The sequence below is a fragment of the Vidua chalybeata genome, chromosome 5 (assembly GCF_026979565.1).
Source record: "Vidua chalybeata isolate OUT-0048 chromosome 5, bVidCha1 merged haplotype, whole genome shotgun sequence".
NCBI lineage: Eukaryota > Metazoa > Chordata > Aves > Passeriformes > Viduidae > Vidua > Vidua chalybeata.
Window position 1 is genome coordinate 19047867 of NC_071534.1, and position 23596 is coordinate 19071462.

The 23596-nt window shown below is 37.8% G+C and overlaps 1 protein-coding gene across 15 annotated transcripts in view; it reads right to left on the reverse strand.

Moving 5' to 3' along the window:
• Nucleotides 1-23596, reverse strand: part of TNRC6B (trinucleotide repeat containing adaptor 6B) — a 118075-nt gene that overhangs the window by 4478 nt on the left and 90001 nt on the right. For 11 of the 15 annotated variants that reach the window (XM_053941990.1, XM_053941993.1, XM_053941989.1 and 8 more), the window contains 15 exons: nucleotides 22861-23019; nucleotides 19442-19620; nucleotides 18166-18240; nucleotides 16800-16845; nucleotides 12049-12197; nucleotides 10708-10878; nucleotides 8342-8467; nucleotides 7157-7288; nucleotides 6520-6618; nucleotides 6114-6291; nucleotides 5643-5777; nucleotides 5290-5466; nucleotides 3164-3247; nucleotides 713-859; nucleotides 366-461 (listed from right to left, as the gene is read on the reverse strand). In XM_053941990.1, the coding sequence (XP_053797965.1) occupies nucleotides 366-461; nucleotides 713-859; nucleotides 3164-3247; nucleotides 5290-5466; nucleotides 5643-5777; nucleotides 6114-6291; nucleotides 6520-6618; nucleotides 7157-7288; nucleotides 8342-8467; nucleotides 10708-10878; nucleotides 12049-12197; nucleotides 16800-16845; nucleotides 18166-18240; nucleotides 19442-19620; nucleotides 22861-23019 (1953 nt within the window). The remainder of the gene's footprint in view (nucleotides 1-365; nucleotides 462-712; nucleotides 860-3163; nucleotides 3248-5289; nucleotides 5467-5642; nucleotides 5778-6113; nucleotides 6292-6519; nucleotides 6619-7156; nucleotides 7289-8341; nucleotides 8468-10707; nucleotides 10879-12048; nucleotides 12198-16799; nucleotides 16846-18165; nucleotides 18241-19441; nucleotides 19621-22860; nucleotides 23020-23596) is intronic. The other 4 variants (XM_053941995.1, XM_053941992.1, XM_053942001.1 and 1 more) reach the window with 4 other exon arrangements.

The window sequence follows — 23596 nt, forward strand, 5'->3', positions numbered from 1 at the left end:
CAGTACTGCATAAAGAAGGCTGCTTAGCTGTGTGATGGTTGGACTTCTAAACAATCTTGATAGCGCATTTTTTTACTAGAAAGTATTACTAGTAGGCAGGTGCCTATTAGAAGATCTATAGTGGATATCCTTAACACATTTCAAGAACTCTTTATAAAGAAATGCAATAAAAGAGAAAAATAAAAGCGCTCCCCGAAACTCCACTATTGGTCATGAATATTTGCGAGCTCTGCCTAAACCAGTTTCTTAAAAAAGGCAGACAGCAAATTCTCCCACATGATGGACTAAACACTCCACATGGAACAACAATGAACTAGTGCTAAATGAAAAATGCTCTATCTGGGTAAGTTTCAAAGCCTGCATACCTGAAGTGCTATGAACGTTGGTGAAGGAATTGTCAGAGGCACTGTAGGGCCAGGCACCAGGTGAAGGCAGCGAGGTGTTGAGGGAAGAATTAGACCCTATCAAAGAGGAAAGGAGAGAGAAAGAGGAGCCCAAGTTCACAGAGTTTCTGTAACACCACTGAACCTCAAGACAGCTATGACTGTACCAATGCCAAGCTTTCAGGTGCTCCCAGCCACAGTGCAAAGGCACACAGCTTCCTTCTCAGAAAAATGCAACAGACTGTTTGCCAGTGATGAGCAGAACACTGCAACAATCCCAAGTATCAGAGCGACTTTGATAATCACAGACCAGGTGTTCACTGTTTTACCTGTGGTGTTGTCCCGCAGAAGTTGGTGGTCAGTATCTACAATGGGAGATGTGGCTGTCCCCCCCAGCACACTTCCAGGGGTCACATAGGGGTCAGACTCAGGGTCAATGTTTTGTATACCTTTCCATGGCACTCCTGGTTGGAACTCTGGGACAGGAGAGACAAAGGAATTAGGTGCAATCAGGGAAATGTTATTTACTAGAAGTAACTGCTGAAGGAATTTCAGGATGGTAAACAACTGTCTTCTACACTGTTCCTTAGGGGTAAAAAAAGACTACATGTTAGAATCATAATCTATTTCACAGTTCCTCCCAAAGCACTAGCTCTGGTTTCATATGAATACAAGTCTACACTACAAAAAAGTGGTACAAGGGCATCTGGGATCCCTTTAAGCGCTTCTGCTTTGCTACATTCAGATGAGGTTTCAACAGTTTTAACAAATTCCATATAAGATGTGTAAGATTAGATCAGTACACATACTTTGTGTACCTACCTTAGGAGTTTGGAAACACATTTGACACATCACACTGTATGTACACACACACTATATACATTACCTATCAATACTAAGGTGAGATGCCTTGTGGTATAAGTAATGTGTATATATTCATTGACATTCTTCATGCTTCACACTAAGATGAGATATACTTATCATGCTTTAGTTTGAACTACAGCTCCAGGCATGCCAGAATTTTAAGACAAGAGGATGAATTATATTAAATATGAACACACAAAGACTCCAATTACTGTAAGAAAGATCAGTAACTTGGTTCCTTCAATGAATAAAGTGCTGTGGTCAGTTCTGGAAGCAGTGGTGCAAAAGTAAAACTGACGAACACAAAAACAAGTAAAGAAGCTTCATCTATTATGGGACAATTTGTGTAAGTTTGAGAAGAGTGCAAAAGTGGCAGATTCATCCCTTGCTGATACAAGTCCAGGATATAGAATTCCCAACCAAAATTTCTGAAATAATTAATAATAGATTATTATTATACAATTAAAGATCCATTATTAAAAGCAGGATCCAAGATGCACTCTCTAGAATGAAGCAACATAGGATGAATCTGGCATGGAAGGGTTCATTCCAATCACCTTTGTAATTAAGAATTATAGTCAAGACTATGACTTTCACAGACAAATACAGAAGAAAATATGATACTACTGGTTCAAATTATTGCCACAGCAAGGGCAGTATTAGACTGATAATGCACGTGAGAATCTGAGAGAAGACAAAAGAAATGCCCTACTGGGTCAGAACTATGATCCATCTTGTCCAGTGTTTGGCCAACAGCAGTAGGAGAAATACCATTAAGGGACAGAACACAAACCTGGCCACTATCTGTGGACTACCAGCCTCACAATCTCCCAGTACCCAGAGTTGTCCTAACTTCGATGGCAGAAATACCCTCTATCTGCTAGCACCAGCTTGTGAAATTGTTTTTCCATAATTTTATCCAATCACTGTTTCAACGGGCTAGTATCATCTGTCTCAAAAAGCTGTGAAAGCAATACAACCTGAAAGTTCACCACTCCTGATGGAAAAAAAAGCTCCCATCTATTTAAAATTTATATTCTCTTAATTCCAGCATTTGTACCACGGTTCTAGCATTGCAGGAGTCACGGAATTACAATTCTGCATTTATCTTGTTCCCTGCCTTAATGATTTTATAAACAAAAGTTACATCTCCCCATCTTTAGTAACTCAACAAAATAATCCAGGTATCCACACTTTATGAGCAATCAGCACTGCATCATGGAAGGACTCTGCTCAGCTACTTCCAAAACACTGCCATCCACTGACAAGCAGGACCTCCCTTTTGTTAAGGAAGAAGCAATACAGCTCTTGGGTCTACTCAAAATATCTTCTCTGCTCTGAGACAAAGAATCCATGAACACAAGTTAGAACCTGGAAATTAGAACTTGTTTGGAGAAAAAAAAAAAGGATGTCCAACTCTTCTATTTGCAAAGATTCTGAGAATTTGAGACTGAAAATTAAGTGCACAGAAAGCTCTAATCAGAAGGTTAATGAATATACAAACAAGGCTCCAAGGATCCAAGGGTATTATTGTTTATGAACACATTCACTTATCAATGAGACCCTGGTCTGGAAAAGCATTTCCTTGAGCATGACAAATTTCCAAACTCTCCTTTGGGGCAGATAGTCATTACCATGCACATTCACCAATTCTTGTTTACAGACATGCTCTTTTATTTCTAGGCAGTAAAGAAGACATGAAATGCATTTCTCCACAGAGATTTGAAAGGTCCTCTCAAAAAGTTCAAACGTAGGATTATTGTGAAAACCATGACAGACACATCAAGGCCAGTTTGCCTGAAGTATGACTGATCTTGAATGGGAAAATTACAGTCTAAGTATGACCTAAGTATGCAAGTCTGTGCAACATAACCAAACGACATAGCTCTCACCAATGCAGCAAAACTTGCTCTCACCTCCAGCTGTGATATCAGTTTGATTGGGCACCACTTCATTTATCTTTGTGCTGAACAATACTGCTCTCTTGAATGGCAGAATTTCTGCAGCAGATAGCATTTAGGAGGAAAATGCGAAAGGTGTAGTCAGGATGAATGCTGAGTGACCACTGTTTTCATTCAAAGGAAAAATGCACCTATTTCAAGAGGGTTTCTCTTGTAAACTCATTTTTGTTAACAACTTTTTTTTCCAGCACTGGGAGGAAGAATTCTATCTCCATGCCAGGAACTGCGAGAGGACCTCATCTACAAGCTTGTAGAGAAAAACCTAGAGTGTAAAGCCGTTTTAGGTCTTCATTCTTCATCAGGGGTGTTGTATTGATAAAGTAGATCTTGATTTCAGTTTTCCTTGTCAATGAAGCCCACAAGTTAGACTATGAGACAGCTCAAGTGGCTGATGGTCATGGAACAGTAACTTGTCCCAGCAGCCTATGGATCTCTTTAGAGTGGAATAGCAATAACTGAATAAATGCCACCTGCCAAAACCCAGGATCTGTTACATGAGGGCTGCAATCATAGTCTTGGGCTACTCACACAAGAAATGACGGATGGTACTGAGGATCTCAGTGAAATTTTATGTTCCAAACTTGTGAACTTCACTTATCCTCTCACAGTGGTGAGGCAGTCAGCAACAAAAAATTTTACTTATCACTGACAATGGGACTATCAGATATCACTAGGGAAGCTTTACGGTATCAACAAGGGGCAAAGAGTAGCCATCAAACTTTTAACTTCGGTAACAGTTTTGGCACCAAGAACCTTGCCAAAGCCAGTGGCTGCTCCAAAACTTGGAAACATGGCAGAGCTGATCCTCATGTGTCTATTCCAGGCAGTACTGTGTTTCTCAGTATAATACAGTGGAATGGTGACTAAGGAAACAAGTTCAGCAACAATGAGTCTGAGAGTGAAATCTGATAAAAGATTGCATTTCTGGCATTATGAACAGCAACTCCAGTTCAAAAAGCTCCATACTTAACAACCAGGCTGACAGAAGTGTAACACAAACATACCTGTACGGAATGCAGTGAGCAGTATGAAAATTTGTGGATGTGCAGATGTTTTTGAGGTAACTAATTCTTTAGCTCTGTTAGCTCATCAGAAGATGTTTTCTTGCTGGAGTTAGACACTGAGGGCTTCCCTCAATAATCTTCAACTACATTTTCTAGATTTCCTGCAGTTGCATCTGTCACATAGATTCCTAACTTTCTTATGCAAGGTCTGTGCTACTGCTTTACCCAAGAGATGTACCTGGACTTTTACTTTTTTGTGCTTGAGAGGATACATAGTAGAGGGTTTGCAGTTAGTAATGTTTTCCTGGATTGCAATTGTCTTCCAGACAAGAGAAAAATCGCAGCACCCACTATTTGCTGAACAGCATTGGTGATTAATCTGTGCAACTTCAAGGACAGCACTCTGTTTACACAAATGTTTTATATAGAAAATTATGCGTGTATTCAAATATATATGTACTTTTCCTAGAGAGTTTTCTAGCAGAAACATAAAATTCTGCAAGTGAAACCAGAAAACTTAAATGAGCACCAGCATGTTACCCCAAAATCAAGAGACTTCTAACCAAGGCACAAGATTCCTGAGCATAACTGAAGCATTGCAACACTCTTCTACCCTTTACGCGACATGAACAAAAGTGAACCACAACAGCGTGGTGTTCCCACCATCACAAAAACCCCTACTTCACATCTTTTTCTTTCTGATTCCACCCTATCAATAATTTTTCACTGCATCAGTCTAACACAGCACAAATAAGGAATCTGTACAAAGAAGGGAGATGGTGGTGTATATTTTACCTTTTCACTAAATTTTCTGTAAATGTAAGAAGATATGAGTTCACTTAACAAAAACCAAAGACTACTCAAGACAATTCAGAAGTTAGTTCATATTTAGCCCAGCATTTTTTACTGGAAATTCAGCATTTATGTTCTACTTTCATGTGAGCGAAATTTCAAAACCAAGATAGGCCAAGCCACCCAAGTGTTTTCTTTGCAATTGTTATTTAAGTAAGTATGATGAGGAAAGGTCCAGCACATCTATCCTAAAGCAATGACACAACCCCTGCCATTATGTAATACCTGGAGGCCAGCTGGCATTGCTGGATTTACTTCCAATTTTGTTTGTTGGTGGAGATTTGGCAGGTAACCAACTATCACCAGCAGGGCCTGTATGGCTGCTGAGCGGGTCGCCCTGGATTATGTCAAACTGGTTGTAGGGCGATCCTCCGCGAGCCTTTCCAGGGGGCACTATTGCACCTGCAGCATTAAAAACATACATTTACACTCAGGAAAGGTTGGGATCTTCAGGAGTATGATATATTAACACAAAAATATTTAAAATGCATACTGGTGAGGCAAGACAGTTTCATCTAAACTATTTCACCTCTGGCAAGATGATCCTACAAGGGTATTCCCAAAATTCTCCCTCTCACCATTTTTGTGCATATTGGCATCTTGTGAAGCCACAGAGGGCAGCCCTTCCATCATAGTCCACTGCTTAAAGCGGGATTCTGTTCCAGCCTCTTTCCCTCCCACCATGCCATAATCCATGCCACTTGAGCCAAAGCCTGTGAAACAAACAAACAAAATAAAACTCAATCATAAGAAAAAGATGGGAAAAAGAAATCAGCAACAGCAAAAGTTATGTTCAAGGGGCATCTTCCAAATAAGTGTGTTATGTCAGTATGCCATGATATTCTTTCTTCTTAGGTTTGTCTTCTTCCCATGCAATGAAAAATAATGCAATTTGATTCAAAGTTGACACTTGTCATAACCTCTGCTCTAATGCTTTTACATAAATTACTCATTTCTGGACCCAGACATAAGTGACTAAACACATTTACCATATTAATAATAGGGAAGCTACAGGCAATGCACCAAACCTACTTCCACAAAGTACTTACCACCTGAACCGTATCCAGGTATCTGCCCTTTGGTCTGTAAATCTGAGAGACCCACATTCAAAGGATTTGGTACCATGCTGTCTAAATGTGGCTTAGGCCCAACAGGGTGGGATGGCGAATGCTTCATGCCAGGCTGCCTCTGCTGCTGCTGTTGGAGGGCACTCACCATACGAGCAATCTGCAAATGAAAGAAAAAACTGCTTCATCTATGCTATACTGCAATGCAAATTCCAGTAAACACGAAGAAACAGTGAATTAGAGGAGATACAAAAGACCCTGCTCTCCATAAAGTGCAATGTGAAGAGAGCAGATGATGTTACTGAAGCCAGCACCATCTCTTACTGCAGACTGCATTTCCCCAGCAAACTTCATACTTCATATGATTGACAAAAGCAGTGCCACACACCTGTTGCTCCTGCTGTTGTCGCACAGCTTGAGATAACTTTCTCTGGCTCTGTAACAGCTGTTGCTGCTGCTGCTGCTGCTGCAGGAGGAGCTGACAAGCCTACAAGATCGGGGGGATGGGAAGAGTGAAAATATTGAGCTCATCAAGTGAAATATAATTGCCAGGAGCTATTCACTAGCAAACGCTTTGCTCAGAACTTAGGTAAACTGTTTCTCATTCCACTCACTCAAATAAAATGACAATGAATGCATTAGAAGAATACTACATCCTTCACTTAAATCTTAAAGAGTTTCTAATTTAACACTGTGCAACAGAATTACTCGTACCTGCTTTATTACTATCACTATGACTATAAGTCTGAAGAAAACTTCATGAAAAATCAACAAACAACTGCTTTCTGTAGAAAAATGTGGCTTGGAGTCATTACTAACACACTGTAATCCACAATAATTACATGGGCCTATTTGGTTTATCTGCTGCCTTCTATCAGGACTTTATTACCCCATAGAGCAAAGAGGGAATACTTGTACAAAATAACATCAGTAGAACAAAACAGAATTAGAATAAGCATAAAAAGAAAACTCTTTCAGCAGACAATTTGTAAACTGTCTTGTCTCACAAGATTACAGCTACTTACTAATTGAAACTGGGGAATCTGTGGAAGCTGGCTCAGCATGGCAATCTGTTGTGGAGAAAGCTGGGGGCCCATATTGAAAAGACCAGGATTCAAGCCACTGTTAGGAAACTGTTTGAGCATGGAGGCCGAAACCTGCATGGAAACCAGTAACATATCCTGAACGTACTGCTTGGAGGAAAAGATTATGAAGTACAAGTATTTCTGTACAGGAACAAGTATGACACTAATCTTCAGTGGTGTTCTGGGAAAGACATTACAGATTTATTAACACATCACATTTAAACATGCATAGTCTATAACTTGGGCAAAGTGAATACCTCACTTGATTGACAGTAAACAGTATTACATGTGCAGATGCAGACACACACACAAAGGTTATTCCCCCAACCAGTAAAGTGCTAGAGATTCTACTAAATTTAAATGCTGGTATATATGCAGCTAACCAGTAATCACAGTACTGCATTATCACATTAAAAATGTACTGCTTGACAAGGGAAAAGAAAGGCATTCAGGCAGTCACTGGAGCAAAGAAACAGTGCCTCACAGAAAGAGTTAATCTCTTTGTACATTGAGTAAGATACAGTAAAAGACAGGAGTAGATGGAGAAGAATCCCCCCATTTTTCCCTGCATTACTGGAGAGCTACACAAGTACAATTCAAGACAATCTCAAGAACTGTTCATCAAGTCCAAAGCAAAAGGTAAACTTGTACATTTGGAGAACCTGAGGTCTTAAGATTAAGCTCTGCAATATAAATGTAACATGTAGCCCCTTCATCAAACCTCTCTTTTGGGGGGGACAGGAAGCACAGGACAAGACTACTTAAAAAAATTAAGCAACCTGTCACACTTCAGAAACACTTTAAGCTTTCACGTTTATTTGTTCTTTTTAAAATACTTTGCAAAAGCCTATATAAGACATAAGATTGCCAAATTCACTTTCGAGGTTTAAAAATACTGGTAGCGAGCATTTACCATCAACTGCCTTGGAATAAGACAGAATGCTAATGCTTCTGCACTGAATTTTAAGTACTTTTCCTATGAATTTTAATGTTTTTATCTTATTTAATTTTTCAATTTCTTAACATCAAATTGAGACCAAGACAGGTCTATAAGTAACCTCAATGATGTGCTCTAAAGGCTGTAGCTCTACTTTTACAAGTAATCAGTTGCTATAAATTCCTTACCTGGGGAGAAAGGAATTGGGGAGGCACTTGCGCCCGGATATTGGGGGAAGGATTTAGTGGCTGCACTGGTGTGTGCATGCCCCTCGATTGTGCTGTGCTGTTTCCAAACAAACCATGATTGCCACCCTATAAAATTAAAGCAGTAGTGAGAAGATGAATCTTGCAGGATAATGGATTTCTATGCTAATAACTACATATCAGTAACAATGAGCCAAGTTACTGACTTAAACAGAGTTCCCTCAGAATTACAGATGTTTGGCTAAAATCAGTAATATTCTACCTGGGTTAAAGCCACTGTACTACATATTTGAGAAGCAGGTTGTTTCTCCTCTAACACTGAAGGGTCATGCTTATCTACTTACTTCAAGATATGACAAATCTAATGTTTTAATATTCTGCACTTTACATATCGGGAAATGGAAACTTGGAGTACAAACAACAAACTAAAAACTCCATTCCATTGGCTTAAAAGTATGGTAAGACTGTCAACAAGAATTCTGGTCCCCCATTTTAGAGAAGACAGGTACTTTTCCTGAGTACCTGTTTCCAGGTTGCTGAGGTATCACTCACAAAGCTATTTTTTTTTCTCTGTAGGCCTTTTATTAACTAATAATATTTTAGAATTCTAATTTTAAAGATTTCCCTTCAGCCATGAAAACTTCAACATTCTGGATTTGGGTATTTTCCTTCCCCTTTTCTCCCACTAAATTTGAAGAAAATTTTCAAGTGAGAAAGAGTTGTATGGTTTTTTTCAAGTGATTTATTTTCTAACACAAGAATACTTGCTACTTGAGTTTTTTAATGAGAAGCATTTACTGATTTATAAGCAACTTCTGTAATAAACCCTAATGCATGAACAAGACCCAAGAAAATTTGTGATTATGTTTCATGATTTTAGCCTCTTGAGCAGACTTTTTTTGGTACTATTTTTCAAAAAAAGCAAGAAATGTTATCAACAGTCTCTGACACTAACTAAGCTACACTCTCTTGCTTCTAAAAGCTGAAGCTTATACTCCAAAGCATCCTTATGTGCCATGAATTTGTCTTTTCAGTTTCAAGACCCTCCCATCTCCTGCTGTCTATCAGGGTGTCTGTGATCCTCAGATACCTGGGGTTCTAAAGAATGTATTTCCCACTCTTCACCCATCACTCCCTATTCTGTCTGCCCATGCTAGCATTGCTGTACCCAACATAAATCCATCATTATTCCAAACTGAGATTGTGCAGGCCTTCACTAAAACCTTTCCTTCCCTTATATACCAGGATTTCTTAAATCCTATCATAACACTGTGCATAATACTCCTACCATTAATACTGTGCATCCTCTGCTATCCTTTTGCTCAAACACAAATCTCTCCTCCTGCTTCTACACTGGCAGCACTATGGATTGCCTCATTCACCTGCATCCCCCACCACTTAAAGTATCCTCTCCTTCAGAAGCAACTCCTAAGCATGCGGGAAGACAAAAAACCCCAAAAGACAGGAGGTTTTATTCTGGAAAGAGTCAGCAGGATTCAACTACACATTAAAATTTTTGAGAAGCCTTGAAGCTGCAGTTACACTTTCAGCTCTCTCTATAACTCCTCTCTATAACAAGAGTTCTACACACTGAGATTAACAACATGCCTGCAAATTTTGGACTTAATCTGATGTTCAACACTGTGTCACATAGAAACAGAAAGACAACACAAAGAAACACCATCATGTTAGGCATATGACTACATAAGCTAGACCAGCTGCAATAATTAGGTACTATTCTTTCATTTCCTAGTATTCCTAAAATATTTCTTCTAGAATAATGCGGAACATAATAGCCAGAAATTCTCCCGAACTACAGTTAATCACTATTACTTCTGCACCATTTCCCGGTACGTAAAAATATTGCTACTTCAAGAATTTTTAAAGGCTACTAAATCAATCCTTACTTTGAAGTGTGAGGAAGGGAACAGGCACCATGCTAAATCACTGCAACTTTTTACAGGCACATTTCTACATACAAGGTCTTTGAGTGGAGTCTGAAAAACTTCAGTGTTGGGTTTGATGAGGCAAATTAACAGCCTCTAACTGGGTGTTAAGCCAGCAATTAAAATGAAGGATACTACTGACTTCACCACTTCTGAAAAGCACATCTGCCTGCTTTGCGCCACATTGCACTGTGATTTAGGAAGAGGCCAACAAAACCAGACAGAGTATGTTCTGATGCTAGGAACCAAAGTGGACTGATTCGCGATGGCCTGAGACAGCTGAAATTTCCATTAACAATTTTAATCTATTCAGCAGAAAAACAAATGCAAGCAACCAACTAACTAGGATTATGCCCAGGTTGCAGCCTTGTAACAATGCATCTTATAAGGTGGCCTGCTTACTTGTCTAGCAGCGAAGTTTTGGGGACTGAGCCCTGAGCCGATTGCCCCAAGGCCGACGTTGGATAGTGTGGAACCAGAGGGAGACAGCTTGTAGCTGGGAGAAGGGGAGAAGGGAGAGCAGGGAGCCTCATCCCCAAGGCACCCATCTTGATTGGAGAAAGGCAAAGTCAGCTGAAGCAGCAGTTAGCCAACAGCAGGAGTTGGTTAGTGAAGCAACAGAATGCAAGAAGAGAGAAAGAGGGACGGTGAGTGACTAGGAAGAAGCAAAGTTAATTTGTAATAGCAGTTACAAGGACAAAACTTCTGATTCAAACAGTCACTTGACAATTAAGATTTTGGTCCAAGGAGATACTCTTAAGTTTTCTTTTTAAGAATACATTTTGAACTCTCGTGAAATTAAGTTTCTGATAGTGGCTATTACCACTACACAAGCAAACAAATCTTGAATGAATTCCTAATGTTAGCACACACCTACCAGCATAATTTGTTAGGAAAGGCAGTAGCTTTGCTCATGGTATTTATTAATTATGCCACCAGAGGGAGTTGACAAAACTGCTTTTTGCCTTGTTATACCAAAATGGAGGAGTTAAATTCCTAGACAGTTAACACGCCTTCAGAATTTTTAAACCAAATTTGTTTTCCATTTTACATGTGATAAACTGTATCTAAAAAAACCCAAAACAGCCCTAGAGCATTCTGCATCTACTGGACACTCTCCAATTCATAATGTGAAGCAATTAATATTTGATAATAACAGTGAAAGCTTCTGTTTAAAATAGGCAAGAATATGAAAGAAACACTGTCATAACATACAACAGATGTCACAAAGAAACAGATGTCGTACAGAAGCTTACAGTACACGGACATACAGCATAAGGGGTTGTGGAATTTAGAAGGGGTATTTCCAATAAATGCCAGACATGAAAGAAGAAAAAAATTTAGAAGACTGTGATTACTTATATTTACTTAGATGTCAACCAGTTTTTTTTTTTTTTACAGTAGATGACTGTAGTTAGTAGCCAAAAGAATCACCATGATGAAACCTATAACAAATTTTATTGCTACCAGTAGTTTACCTTTCCAAGAAAAAAGAAAGGAATTTGTCTACATCAAAACCAGTCTATTCTAGAATAAAAAGCCTCGCTCTCACCAATTTTGTCCAGGCACACCTGACACCTGTTTTATACATACATTTCTTCTACCAATAAAACTACCCCACACCTTTTACTACTGAGCTCATTCAGGGTTATTAAATTTTTAGCACCTGCAGAGAACTAGGGTAAAAACTGGGATCTTGAATATAGAGGTTGATATTAATTTATCTAAAGATATTTCTCTCACCTTCTCAAAATAAGGCCCACTGTCTGTGGTTCCCATGTCTTTGGAATTAGGTGGACGGAACCCAGATCGATCCTTTCTCATCATGTCATTAAAATCCCCGAGATTCACAGCTCGTTTATCTACCTCAAACTTCTTATCTGGGAGACCACCTGTAAAAAAAAGAGAAATTAGTGCAAATAATCTCTACCATTTTCCTGACAGCAGGTTCACAGCCAAAGAAATAATCTTTAAGATCAGGGTATTACTTACATCTGTCTTATAATTTAGCACAAATACAATCGGTATTAAAAGTGTTGAAAAATAAATACAAGAAGTTTCATTTAACACCGAACATGCCAATTTACTTTATAGAGTTTAATGTGAAGTATTTATCACAATTTATGTAGAGATATAAACACAAACATTTAAACTAATTACATTAATTAATACCTAGTTCTCTATGTCTCCCAAAACCTGCACTGTAATTTTCTGGGATTCAGTATGTAGAAAGACCATTATTTAAGTTCTGCATATATTCTGCTTAGCTTCTGCTGGGTTTGACATTGAGAAATTATTTGAGATCATTTGAAATATTTGGTCACATGCACGTAATTTGGTCAAGATTGTCCTACAATTAAGTTACATGAACTTAATTCTTTAACACAAGACATCAACTGGTATATTGTAACTCCAGATAGACAACCAATCTCCCTCAGCCTGTACACAATAACACAATCAGTAACAGACACTTCTCAAACAACATCTAAAGTCTCCTGCTATTGTTTAGTCAGTAACCTGGTGAAGTATGAAATGTCAATAGCAGATGACCAAATTCAAACATACACAGTGAACAAGACATCAACTTTCTCTAAAAGCTTTATCAACAGCCAAAGAGCTGACTGGAAGAAGTTTTCCACCTTACACACTGAACTGTTGCCAAGGAACAATCTTTTTGGTCAGATGTGACACCTGTAAGCTATCAGATGCATATTGCTATGTTGAAGTAGATGGAAAACATGTTCATTTTAAAATACTGATGTGATAGAAATGAGCTTTACTGGTATTTTTAACGAATACTGTTTAGTTAGTAGCACAGATGGTCTTTCCAAGGATCATTTTAAAAACACGTCAGCACAATTAACAAGAAAATCTATGACTTTTCCAAAGGAAGTTGGTGATAGATAACTTACCTTACCACTGACAAAACACTAAACCTTTATCAGAGCAGACAGCTAATCACTTTAACACCTTCAAGACAGTGTTCTTCAAAAAAGCTTCTCAAATCCAGCATCTCTTCCTAATGTCCAATCCCAATCTATTAATATTCACAGCGAAGCTACTGCCAAGAAGCTATGAAACTGACCACTAATTGCATGGGTTTTTCTTACCTCCACAGCTTTCAAAGCTGATCCAGCTTCATCCTCTCAGGTGCCTTCAACATCATTTATCACAAGACAGTTGACAAATCACCTACATATCTTAGCTTGTAACTGGAGTCATACTGACCTGGATGAGCTTGTCATATCCTGAAAGCTACAACTGGCTCTGCAAAAGCACTCACAAAGTGTCACGAACAGCTAGGTGCTGTCATACCTACATCACACCACTGCACACAATGCCAGCAATGTGCTACTAAAAGGATCATGTGCTTTAATTCTACACAGGAAGCCCTGGCCATTAGTTGCTTGAAAAGAAACTGAAAGCAAGGCATACTTGCATCACTGTCTGAAATGAAACTGGGTCAATGCCAACACAAGATGACTAAGCCACAGAAACACCCTTCCTGTCTCGGTTATCCTAATGATCCAATCAACTCCTCAAACATTACTGAATGATGCCTTGTAAAATACACAGAGCATTAAAAGAGCACCTCTGAAGGCCTGAAGCACAGATTTGCATGTCACTTAGTGCTGAGGCAGCTGCTTAAACTTCAGTATAAACAAGGCCTCACAGAGAAATGATTGCATTCCTTTATCCCATTCATAGAAAATTCTAATGCAACCTTGAAACATGTCTTGAAACATGTCATGTGAGTCTTGTCTTTTGAACTTGTGAACTAAAGCTGTAAATAATGGAGGGAGCTAAAGAATAGCTTTACCTTATGTAGTACAGAGCAACTGCCAAAATGTGAAAAGTTTGAATTACCCTCTACAATAGGCAAAAACACTTGTGTATGAATAAATACGAAGCCCTGAATTCTCTACATGCAGAAACATAGAACAGGCTAAAAGTTACTCCGTCTTCATAAAAAAGACCCTATCATTTCTTGGATTTTTCCCACTATTAAGAGTTGAAAAAAACACTGTGAAAAATGCAAAATCAAACAAGGACTTGGAAGATGACATTCACTCCCTAGTATGGGAAAAAAATAGGAAGTACATCTTTCACAACACATGCACAGAGCTAGAAGGAGGAGAAGAAATCTGAATTCAATGCAGAATTATATAATATGATCCTGCACTGGGAAGTAGGAGACACAAACTGCTGCTGAGTAAAGTTACCCAAAACAGTTGCCAAAAAGAGACTTAACATGGTGAAAATAGATACACCCAGTGGGGTAACCCAAATCAAGAAAGCCATTTGAAACATTTTCTTCTTGACCACAAAAACATTTTAAAGATACTGATTTTATACCTTTACCATAAATTTACATCATCCAAGTCTACTGAGCAACAACATGCACTTAGATATTGAGGTGTTTCTTCTGAATGCTACATAAGTTACAGCTTTGTAACTTACAATAACCAGCTGCACAAATTACATTGTAATGTAACTTAGAAATATAAATTTTTAATTAATTTCTCAGTATTTACAGGTGATTTGAGAATTCCCTGATCTGCAGAGGTTTTAACTAATGTATTTTAAAATATACGAAAGTGATGGTCAAACAGGGGAAAAGAAAATACAAAATATTAAGTGGTTCTGACAAGCTACTTTACTGTAGCAAGCTTTATATCTCAGAACTTTCAGAATAGGAGCTATTTCAATGGGGAAAAGAGAAGTTCTATCCTATTTTCAAAGTAGACAAGATATCCATTAAAGAGATTTGACAGAAGAAGAAAAGAAGTACATCATTGATCCATCTCTTTTCTATCTTGGTCAGTAAATAAAAGTATTACTCTAGCACTTGAAATAAAGGGAACATGCTTTTAAAACAAGGAGACTGAGACCAATGTAGTAAGAATTACTGACAGTGCATAATGATCAGAGCCAAGGCGCTCCAAACATACCAAAGCCAAAGTTTTCTTTGACATATGTGGTCTCCAAGCACAGATTTAACTCTGTGCATTTATCCATAAACCAGGAAAACATCATATTGGCAGTTATCTGTCAGAAAAACATGCTATGTTGTAATCTTGAGTGAAAACCAGTTGAAGAACAAGCCTACCTCATAAGTCAGTCCAACTTTTAAAGTTTAGAAGTAGGCCTGGACTGAGCAAAACAGCTTTTAGCTTTCCAAATGCCATTTCACAAACAAATGCCATAAGCAACAAGAGCAAAACTGCTAAATACAGAAGTAACAAAAAAAACCTATGAAGATCTGTTACATTCTCAGCCTTTGAAACAGAATACAAGCCATAATAAATGGCCCTACCTAAGATCAAGGGATGCCACCATTAACGGGCACACTAAACTTAAAGAAGCACAACATATCAAGGTAAAAGATGCAGCCTTTCTGCACCCTTTCACAGGATATTCTGAGCAGCAGTCACCTCAGAAGCTCTGATGGTCTTAGGGTCCTTGAAAGTTCCAAAGGATCCTTAATTTGGAGATAAGAAACTAAGAGAGCTATAATCAACATAATCCAGGCTACCATCCTCTTCATTTGTATATGCTTAGATGTGTTTTTTACCAGCAGCATCTGAAGGCAGGTGAGAACTGAACACCCATGATGGTGACTGATCTCCACCTAGACATTCTTTAGAGAAGCATGATACAATCAGAGCCTGAATTCTAGGGAGGATGCATGAGGTCAAACTGGAGAAATCAAAAAACTGTTACCCTTTCAAAAAACTGTATCATACCATATAAATAAACATTCTTCTCATCTCTTACTGAGATCCTTAATTACTTCAGAGGAAGACAGCAATTTTGGGAAAAATGAACAACTGAATCCTTTATGAAGTGTGATAGAAATTTAAGAATGCAATGGATTCTAAGCTGAGAGACATTGAAACTGTCTGGGTTGTATTAGAATACCAAATTCACACCAGGTATTAGATGCAAGTAAGTCTTGACTACCACAGTTCTACCTTTGGTACCACACAGCCCACGATGCTTAAGCTGTGTAACAATTGTAGTGAAGCTATCCAGAACATAAAATCTAGTTCTACTGAAAAGTAATTTGTGATAACTTGAGGCATGCAACTGAAAAAATCAATGATAGAGGGTAATTTTTTTCCCCTCACATCACCTCCATGAAGCTGTAGTAAATGGGATGTCCTACTGGCAGGAGGGAAAACAGTACTCTACCACCAAATGAAAAAGATTTTCACTTTGTTGAAACGATAACAATGAATACAAACTTAAAAGATTAAAATATTAAAACAGTTATAGCTCTGCTATGAACAGGTATACAGGTATACATCCCAATCTTGCACACCAGAGTCAAAGCTTACAGACAAGATGGAAGATGCTTTTTACTCTACCCTTATATTGTGAGGAGTGTTAAAACTAAGAATCAAACCCTTCCAGAGTACAGCATGTCATCCTCATAACAATACTACATGTGATCTCACACTTCAAATGCACTGCAATTAAAATATACGCACCTACAGACAAGTCCATCTTACTGCCTGGAATGTCGTCAGTTTGACTCTGGGGGAAAAAAAAAAACACAATTCAGTTCTGACTTCTATTCAATGCTGAGAAATGTTTCAGAAAGGTGGAATATAGGAAGAACATGCTTGTGCTAATAAAGTTTTACTTCAAACTAAAACTGAACACAAGGACTTCTGTTATCACCCTGGACACACCTTGCCTCAAACCCCTAATGCTGTGCGTGGCAATTTTACCCATGTGAAACCAGACACACGATTGCAGTGAGGGAGGAAGATGGACAGGGAGCCGCTCCATAAATGAAACTCTGGCCTTATGTTCCAGTGGTTGAGTGACAAAACACTGAAAATAGTGGCCAAAATGATAGCTCATCCTCATGAACTGTCATGCCACCAAATCTTGAAATGTATTGCCACGGGATTCTTCAGTTGGCAGTCTGGGACAGGGTGTTCCCATAGCTTTCAGAAGCATCTACTGTCCAGCAAACTGAATTAGAGCTTGAGAACCAAAAGACATTGCAAACTAATCCTAAGTATGTCAGTGTCAGCTTGTGCAGCCTTAGACTTCTCACACAAACTCTGTATTATCTTCTGCTAGCCAATATTACGTAGTATTCCTGCTTCACAAGATGACAACTGGCAGAATATTCTGCAAAATATTTTACAAATTAGCTTGTTGAAAGTTCCTAAGAAAAATTATATTGAATTATTTTTCAAGTACTTCCCTACAGCTCCGTCTTTTTCTAAATGATGTGATATTTATTTATTCACTTTACCAAACAATCTTTACTTATGAATTCATAATGAGCCCTTTTTTTTTTCTAAAAAGACACTGCTGTACTTCAAACGTAAATTCAGCCAAGACAGACACAGAGCTGTAAATCTCCTTTTCTGATACATGGCTGAGATTCAGAACAAATACCTTGGACTTATCAGAGATGTCTGAGACTACAGGCAGGAGCCTCTATCTTGAGTGCTCTAAAGAGCATGTTATGAAAATAAAATTTAAAAACCCAAACCCAAAACCAAAGCAACAAAAAAAGAACCACCCCACACTAAAAAGCAACAATTCTCCCGCCCCAAAACCAAACAAAATAAGAAAACACACATCCACCTCCCAAATATGTTACTTGTAAGGAAACTGCAATCTCAGAGCAGGAGCTACTATAAAGTATCAAAAGAATCAAAGTAGATTTAGGGTTTTTCTGAGAAGCCATTCTGAGCCAGCTACTACAGGTATTATAATCAACCTACCAGCACAGCAGATGTAAATAACTGTGAAACAGTTGATATTTTGACTTATTTAAAGCTTACAGCTCTTTCACAAAGTTGCACTTTCTTTTAAAAAAAATTTACTTACTAGCAAGCCCATATTTGAAAACTGTTTGGATAAAGGGTTCATCCACGAATCACTATTTCCTCCTTTTAATGCACACTGAAAAAGAAAGAAAAATATTTTTAAGAAACTTCTTGATTCCTTAAATTCTTCTTTATCCCTGAGATGTGCAATGTTTAAAATGGAAATTCTGGTACCAGAGAAATTAATCTCCTGAAAAATTAACTCTAAGTATTTACATGTTTGGAAACATTTACCAAACATTGTGTCTTGTACAATTGCTTACTGTTAGGTATTCCAAACTGGTTGAACATTGTCATGTAGAGTGTTTATCACACCTTCAGTTTCATTCTAAAATCTGGAAAGCTTTGTGAACATTGTTTATTTTTTCTTCTGTTACAGTTTAATACACTATTTAATCCAGTGCATTCAGAGGCAGATTTCTTCCTTTCTTCCCTTTAGCATGGCGTCTCTTGCACAGACATTGTGCTGACCTGGGTCTCTCTTTGGCCTTGGTGTAATTTAGAGATCACCAACACCAATACTAACACAGTTCAACAGTGAAAAAAATTTCAGTTGTTTTGATGGTTCAAATAAAAAAGCTTTAAGTGAGAAAAAAAGTCCCTGAGAATAATTTCTGCAAAACATGAAATATGAAACTCCCTACCATATCACAGTAGTATTTCCATGTCTTAGGAAACTGCTCTACCTTGCCTTTTGAGTCTACCCTACCTACTTCATGAGAAGCAGACACAGCATAGTCCTTCTAACATTAATACCATAACAAGGGTTACTGTACTAAAGAACGTCAATGCAAACAAACCTTAAAAAGAAATTTACTCAGGACTACAGCCAAGCTCCTGCTCCTACTTTGAGGCCAAATGTCAACAACAACAAACATAAGTCAGACATAAATCCAACAGTTGTTAGAAATAAGAAGCTCATGTGCCAAAGGGACTGAGGAATGCAAACTTCAGCAGGCTATGCAAGAACAACAGCAGTGGCCTAACAAAGATGTGTCAGCGAGAGAAGAGAAATAGCCTTGGGATACTTATTTTTATTTAGTAATGGCTGTGCAGCTTACAAACCAAAAGAATTTGACACCTACTGAAAGATTTATTAGTCATAACAGGTGTGATATATTAAAGCAAATCCAAAAACCTCCCATTTTTTTACACTAGTTTAAGAGGCACCTTGATGTAACTCTGCAAAATCTGCTTAAAAAATAACTACATAATGCTCTAACATATCAGACTGTTTTCAGACAACACAGTAGTAATTAATTATTCAAGCATTTTACCTTCATTTGTGTTTTCTTTCCTCCTTGTCCCCAGCTCGTTGAGTTGTGGGAGGAACTGCTTCCCTGAGAGCCTGCTGTGTTCCAGACTCCTCCCTCCTCCTCCTCTTCCCAGCTGGAATGCCGTGTTCCTGTCACTGGCCCATCACTCTCTCCCCAGCCATCTTGCATAGATTTAGAACCTTTAGAAAAAACAAAAAAAAAAGCTCAAAAGCAGCGTACAATACCACGCAGCTGGTGATGTGACACTGCAACATTGCCTGAGATCATCAAAATCGCAAAGGAACGAAAAAAAAAATCAAAACCTGTCTTCACTCTAACAGCTGTAAAAACTTGTGCACGAATTCCAAAACCCAAGAGATTTTGGTGGCATGTTCACATGTCATGTTGTGCAACTATTTTAAAGAAATGTCAAACCTTTAAAGATATAATAGCAATAGGGACCTCTTATACAGATACAGCTGCATTTAAAAGGCAATCTACTATTTTTGAATGCAAATGAAAGCCTTCAAAGCACACACAAAAACCAGGGGTGCTGAAGACTCTGGTTCAGGGTGTTTATCAATTATTTCCTCTCTCACTTCAAAACCTTAATACTTGCCTTGCCCTATACTATTCCACAAAATTACAGAAACGACTTTTAGGAATAACAACTAAGTAGAATCTGAAGGCAAGGACCCAACATTGTCCTCTGGTACAAACAACACCAAAAGTAGTTTAATGCAAAAAACCAAAAACAAAACTAAAAACAAACCACAAAAAAACCCAACAACAACAACAAAAAACAAAACAAACAAAAAAAAACCCAAAAAAACCAAACAAAAAAACTAAAAAAAAAAAAAAACCTAAACAAAAAAAACAAAAACAAAACAAAAACAACAAAAACAAAAAAAAAAAAAACCAAAAAAAACAAAAAAAAAACAAAACAAAAAAACAAAACAAAAACAAAACAAAAAACAAAAACAAAAAAAACACAAAAAAACAAAACACAAACAAAAAAATCCACAAAAACAACAACAACAAAAAAAAAACAAAACAAAAGAAAACCAAAAAAAACCAAAACACCCTCTACTACAAATTCTATTCCTAACAATGTTAAAGAGACTTACTAGCAGAGCTGTTTCAGTACATCACAAAGCTACCACCTCTTTACTGTATCAGTTCAGACTTTTCCCTGAAGGCTTCTTTTCTTGCTGTTACTCTCTAGCATGTCATGCAACTTGGACTTCTAACCTTTACTGACATGCCATCAGGAGCCCAAGTCTTCATCCTGTCCACTCTCCAACTGTTCTTCCTGCTCTAACTTCTTCATTTTGCACATTTATTCCTGTACTTGTTTATTTAGTATTTATCTACTGTAAAAAAATTTCCACTATCATCATTATCTCCTTTGTAATAACTATTTTTTTAATTGTCTGGAGCTTGAGTGTGGAGGATGTTAGCATACATAGAAGAAAGTCTGAATATAAAAAAAGTCAGGAACTGCACTTAGTCTACCATGGGGATCTCTACCTTGACTATAATGAAAATAAGTACAGCAGCATATTATGGTGGTTTAAGAGATACCTTAAAATGCATCATAAATAAACACTCAGATACTTCAGAGGAAACAGCTTTTTAAAGACTGTTCAACTGAGGTCTGCTTATGAAACATACTGGTCCAAGTGCAAAAGGTCTACCTCTTGGCCCTTTGATCATGCTACTTACACAGAAAAGGCTACATTAAAGTATGATGACTGCAGAGTCAAGAACACTATCTGGAAATTATATACTGGGTAGTCCCTGCAGCTTTATTTCTGGTGACAGTGCTTAAATATATACTATGCTACTACATGACCAGAAATTATTTTTCTGCACTGACTGCTCTCTAGGACTCTTGAACGTGAACCTGGACAGTGATGTAAAGATTACTTGTTTGTGTGACACCGGCTTAATTTTTTGCATTTCTTGAGTAAGGAGATACCGAGAGCTATAGAACACAAATGAAATTTTCAAGATTAAAAAAAAAAAGGTGTTACAGAAAACTGAATTTGCTCCTATTTCTGCCAGAATATTCTATGCAATGCTGGCAAAACTATGTAAATGTACTTTTTTAAACAGGTGGATACTGATCTGTGCTTCCTTCTTTGGCTCCAAACTGATTTTTTCCCTTTTCTGATCACAGCTAGTCTGTATCCTATCTCTAGATTTTGCTCTAGAGCTGGGGACAGCTCACATACAGAACAGCACGTGTAGGTTGCAGTTCTTTGGTTATGGCACACATACAGACCAGTCATGGTAAGCGAGTGACCATATATAGTCTTTAAAGACTGTATTAAGTATTAACCAATCAACAGAATTTTCAGTGGATCAGTTTCAGAAGTTCTTATTTTGGTCATATTTAGTATGATATCTTTTTATAGATAAAAGATGACAGCCATCTAAAATCAGCTTAGTATCCTCAAAATGCCAAGTCTGTGTGGCAGGCATGGGAAGCCTGTCATCCACAAAAGCCTGCTGTAACAACAACATTAAGGAAGCAAAGCTTTTTTGTTTCAGAAATGGCCAAATTATTTAATTGGGATGGGAGGAAGGGAGAATGACCCAACAGCAAACTATCTACACAGCACTTAGTTTCAAAAAATTACATGTTGCAAAAGCAACTTCTGGGATGGAAACAGTTTTATATGGGCATCATCAAGTCAAGTTCAGTAACACTTGTGCATCATCACTAGTTCCTACAGGAAACTTCACGTCCAAATGTTACTGACTTTGGCAATAACATTGCTTTTGTTTGTTGTTTTTTCCTTAAAAAGAGTGAAATAAAAATTATACAAACAACTTATATTATCAAGAATAATACCCACAAAAACTCTTAATATAGCAAAATTTTAACTTTGAAGTAAATTTTCAAAATATTTCAACAACTCATGCATGAAAGACACTGCAGGAGGCATTTAGATTTTACTACAAAGTACAGTTCTTAAGAGTTACAATTTTTCTCATTTATGCAATTAAAAAAATCCATTCAAAGCCAAGTTGCATTATCAAAGCATAGATAATGATGTAATGGCCTCCACAGTGAAATTTGTCAGTACTGTGCATGCCTTTTCCTGATATGATCAGAAAAGGTGACTTATCATGTAACAAGTAGGCAGCCAGAGAAAAAGAGAAAAATATACATTTCCTTACTGTGTTTCAGCACTTCCAGAATCAGAGTTGCTCATTTAATTGCTTAGATAGAAAATTTTTTACTACCTTAAAAGACAAAGTCTCAGTCATTTACAAACACTTAATACTCATCCATCAAAATCCTATAAAAATATTCAACACTGCTTTTAGGCCTCAGGTAACAATTCCTCCACATGTGACCTATGTCAAAAGGTCAAACACAAAAATCTCCAAAGCAACTGCAAAGAAACTGGTATCTGGCCTATACTCACTAGATTTCATGGCATTCGGGGCGTTGGAAGGTGCATTCCCCCAGCCTGTAGTCGATGCTCCTGTATCATCTACTTCACCCCACCCGGGACTGGTTTCATTTGGCTCACCCCAGGCGGACGTACCATTATCTGGAGCAGGTGGAGTGCTTTTGCTCCAGACTGCACAAAGGAGAAAGAGGTTTCATTACATACATACTCTTTTCCTAGATTAAATGTGAACCCCACATGTAATACTGTCCTCGTGTCTGTGAACTTTTATGACTAATTACAAGCATCTAACTTAGGGTTTTATATGCTGAATATAGCACATATTTGCAGTACATATTAAATCAAGATAGAATTCTTTAAAGTGTCTTTGAATCTGAGGAAAAGATTACATAACAATAATTTCTTAATACATTTCCAGGCTATGTAACTTTTTCTTGTCCTTAATCCAAAGAAGAAAATATTTCTCCAAGTATTATCATACAGCAAAGTCAAACCTGACTAAAAGAACTGTCACAGACTGTACTAAATTTCAAGTGTTAACTGAGCGTTTCAGAGCAAAAGGTTTTTGACTTACGGTAAGTAAAGATTTTCTCCCCATTTCTCTAATAATTAAATATAAAAAATGCTATTTAGTCCAGGGAAAGGGAAGCTCAGGAGAGACCTTACTGCTCTCGACAAATATGTGAAAGCAGGCTGTAGCCAGGCTGGGGGCAGTCTCTTTTCCCAAGTAACAAGAAATAGGACAAGA